Source organism: Austrofundulus limnaeus, unplaced genomic scaffold, assembly GCF_001266775.1.
Source record: "Austrofundulus limnaeus strain Quisiro unplaced genomic scaffold, Austrofundulus_limnaeus-1.0 Scaffold275, whole genome shotgun sequence".
Lineage (NCBI taxonomy): Eukaryota > Metazoa > Chordata > Actinopteri > Cyprinodontiformes > Rivulidae > Austrofundulus > Austrofundulus limnaeus.
Genome location: NW_013952677.1, coordinates 213,982 through 216,103, shown reverse-complemented (window position 1 = coordinate 216,103; position 2,122 = coordinate 213,982). Strand labels below are relative to the sequence as shown.

The window sequence follows — 2,122 nt, the reverse complement described above, 5'->3', positions numbered from 1 at the left end:
TAATAATATTCTTGTTTCGGATGAAAACGTAGAGAAGGCTCCGAGCAGCAAAGCAGGGAAGATAAGGGAGGGCAGGAGAGAAGGAAAAAGCGTCTTACTCCTCCGAGAGCAGGAGAAGAAAAAAATGTAGCTAAAAGCTAGGTGCAGCAAAGGCTAGCCGAAACAGCCAAACACTAGCTTAAAGCCGAACAAAGGGTAGCTAAAAGGGTCAAAGGGGTAGTTAGGGCATAAACTTACTAAAAGGCTAGCTATATATATATATATATAGTTAAAAGTAAAAAAAAGACAAAATAAAAGCTAACAGTAGCACTAGTCTAGCTAAAAGCTTTACTATTTAAAATTTAGCTAAAATCTAAAAGTAGCAAAATGCTAGTTAAAAACTAAAAATATCCAAAGGATAAGTATTAGCTGACAGTAGCAAAATACTATCTAACATCCAATATACAGTAGCTGTTAGGTAAGATAATAAAATATTTTGAAAAATCTCCTGAATGAGCCGAACATTTTAATAGGACAAAGCTAAAAAAAAAAAGCCATAAGTATAAACTACAGAACAAAAGTTTGTCTCAAATATCAGATAGACTCATTTAAAACACAAAGATCAGATCAGTTGAAGATTGGAAAACTGAAGCTGTTTTATGTGTTTCAGGGGGAGGTGGGGCCCATGGGACCCCCAGGAGCACCTGGAGAGGACGGYCAGAGAGTAAGTCCTCCTCCTTTCCTCTCTGAGGAATCTTTACCTGAGCGAGGCGAGTCGCCAACTTCCTGCTTGACTCAGCTGAGTCCCATTTAGGAAAAAAAAATTCTGCTTCAATGGATTTGTTCAAATCAAAGATTCTGTAAAGACAGATGGCTCACTCTGACTGGTTTTGGTACCCACAGGGTGAGGATGGAGAGATCGGGCCCAGAGGACTGGCTGGAGAGAGTGTGAGGATCAGTTTTAAATATAGTCTCAGGACTGCGTTTCTGAACATCAAGTCAACAAATGTGATGTCATCTTTTCTTCACAGGGTCCTAGAGGTTTGCTGGGACCCCGTGGCCCTCCTGGACCACCTGGAGCACCTGTGAGTACTGTGACTGTTGCACCTGCCCTGTCTGACATCACTTCCTGTAACTAATAAAAACAATAATTCTGCTCTGTCCTGCTCAGGGTGTTGCCGGAGTCGAYGGACCTCCCGGTCCCAAAGGAAACATGGTACAAACAAAACCTCCTCCCTCAAACTGAGACAGGTCTGAATGGACCAAAACCCCTCAGGTGGTTCTGGATCGGTGCGGACTTTTTATTTGGGTTTCAGTATCTGTGTCAGAAATGCCTCCAGGATGCACAGATGTGAGGTCAAAGGTCATTCTGATGCCTGGAAGCAGTTTGGAAACTAAAGTTCTGCAGTGTTCAAACACTCCCGATGAGCTGCAGAAAAAAAAATCAGTTTTATAAAAATAAAATATTTAATGAACAAAACTTCTGTTTCATCAAGATGCAATTTCTGCAAAAAATAATAGATGCTGATGACTTTAAACTTTCCAAATAGTTAAAACTAGCCAAAGAAAAGCTTTAAAAAGGCTCACATTACAGTTTTAAAGCTTAGAACCATTTTTTACAGTTTGAAATGAGAAGACAACTGCCTCTTTATAGTGAGCTTAATTAGGTTTCTGCAGCATTGTTGATGGAAACGACCGGTTTGAAGTTTATTAACTCAGGCATCAAGTCCACAGAATCAAGTCTTTCTCCAACAGATTTATAAATATTTGCAATATTTGTAAAGAAAAACCATGGTCTTCATTCAGAGTTGTCCTGTTTCCATTTAAAGCTGCAGACCGGACTCTGAAGCTGACCAATAAAAACTGTTTAGAGGAAGTCCGGTTCCTCTGGGACTAAAGCTCAGGTCTGTCTTATTTCAGGGACCTCAAGGAGAGCCCGGCCCACCGGGTCAGCAGGGAATCCCAGGAACACAGGTGGGCACATCAATGCAACACAAACAAAACTGTGTTGTGGGTCTGATTCAGTTCTGCACACACACACACGCACACACACACACACACACACACACACACACACACACACACACACTCTCTCCACGAAGCTGCCTCCACCCAGCAGCAGGTCTATCAAGGCTGGAATCAA

The 2,122-nt window shown here is 41.7% G+C and overlaps 1 protein-coding gene across 1 annotated transcript in view; it reads left to right on the top strand.

Moving 5' to 3' along the window:
* Nucleotides 1–2,122, top strand: part of col11a1a (collagen, type XI, alpha 1a) — a gene marked incomplete in the record, with an annotated part of 84,935 nt that overhangs the window by 37,829 nt on the left and 44,984 nt on the right. The window contains 5 exon segments of the mRNA XM_014021010.1: nucleotides 650–703; nucleotides 883–927; nucleotides 1,011–1,064; nucleotides 1,151–1,195; nucleotides 1,900–1,953. Of these exon segments, the coding sequence (XP_013876464.1) occupies nucleotides 650–703; nucleotides 883–927; nucleotides 1,011–1,064; nucleotides 1,151–1,195; nucleotides 1,900–1,953 (252 nt within the window).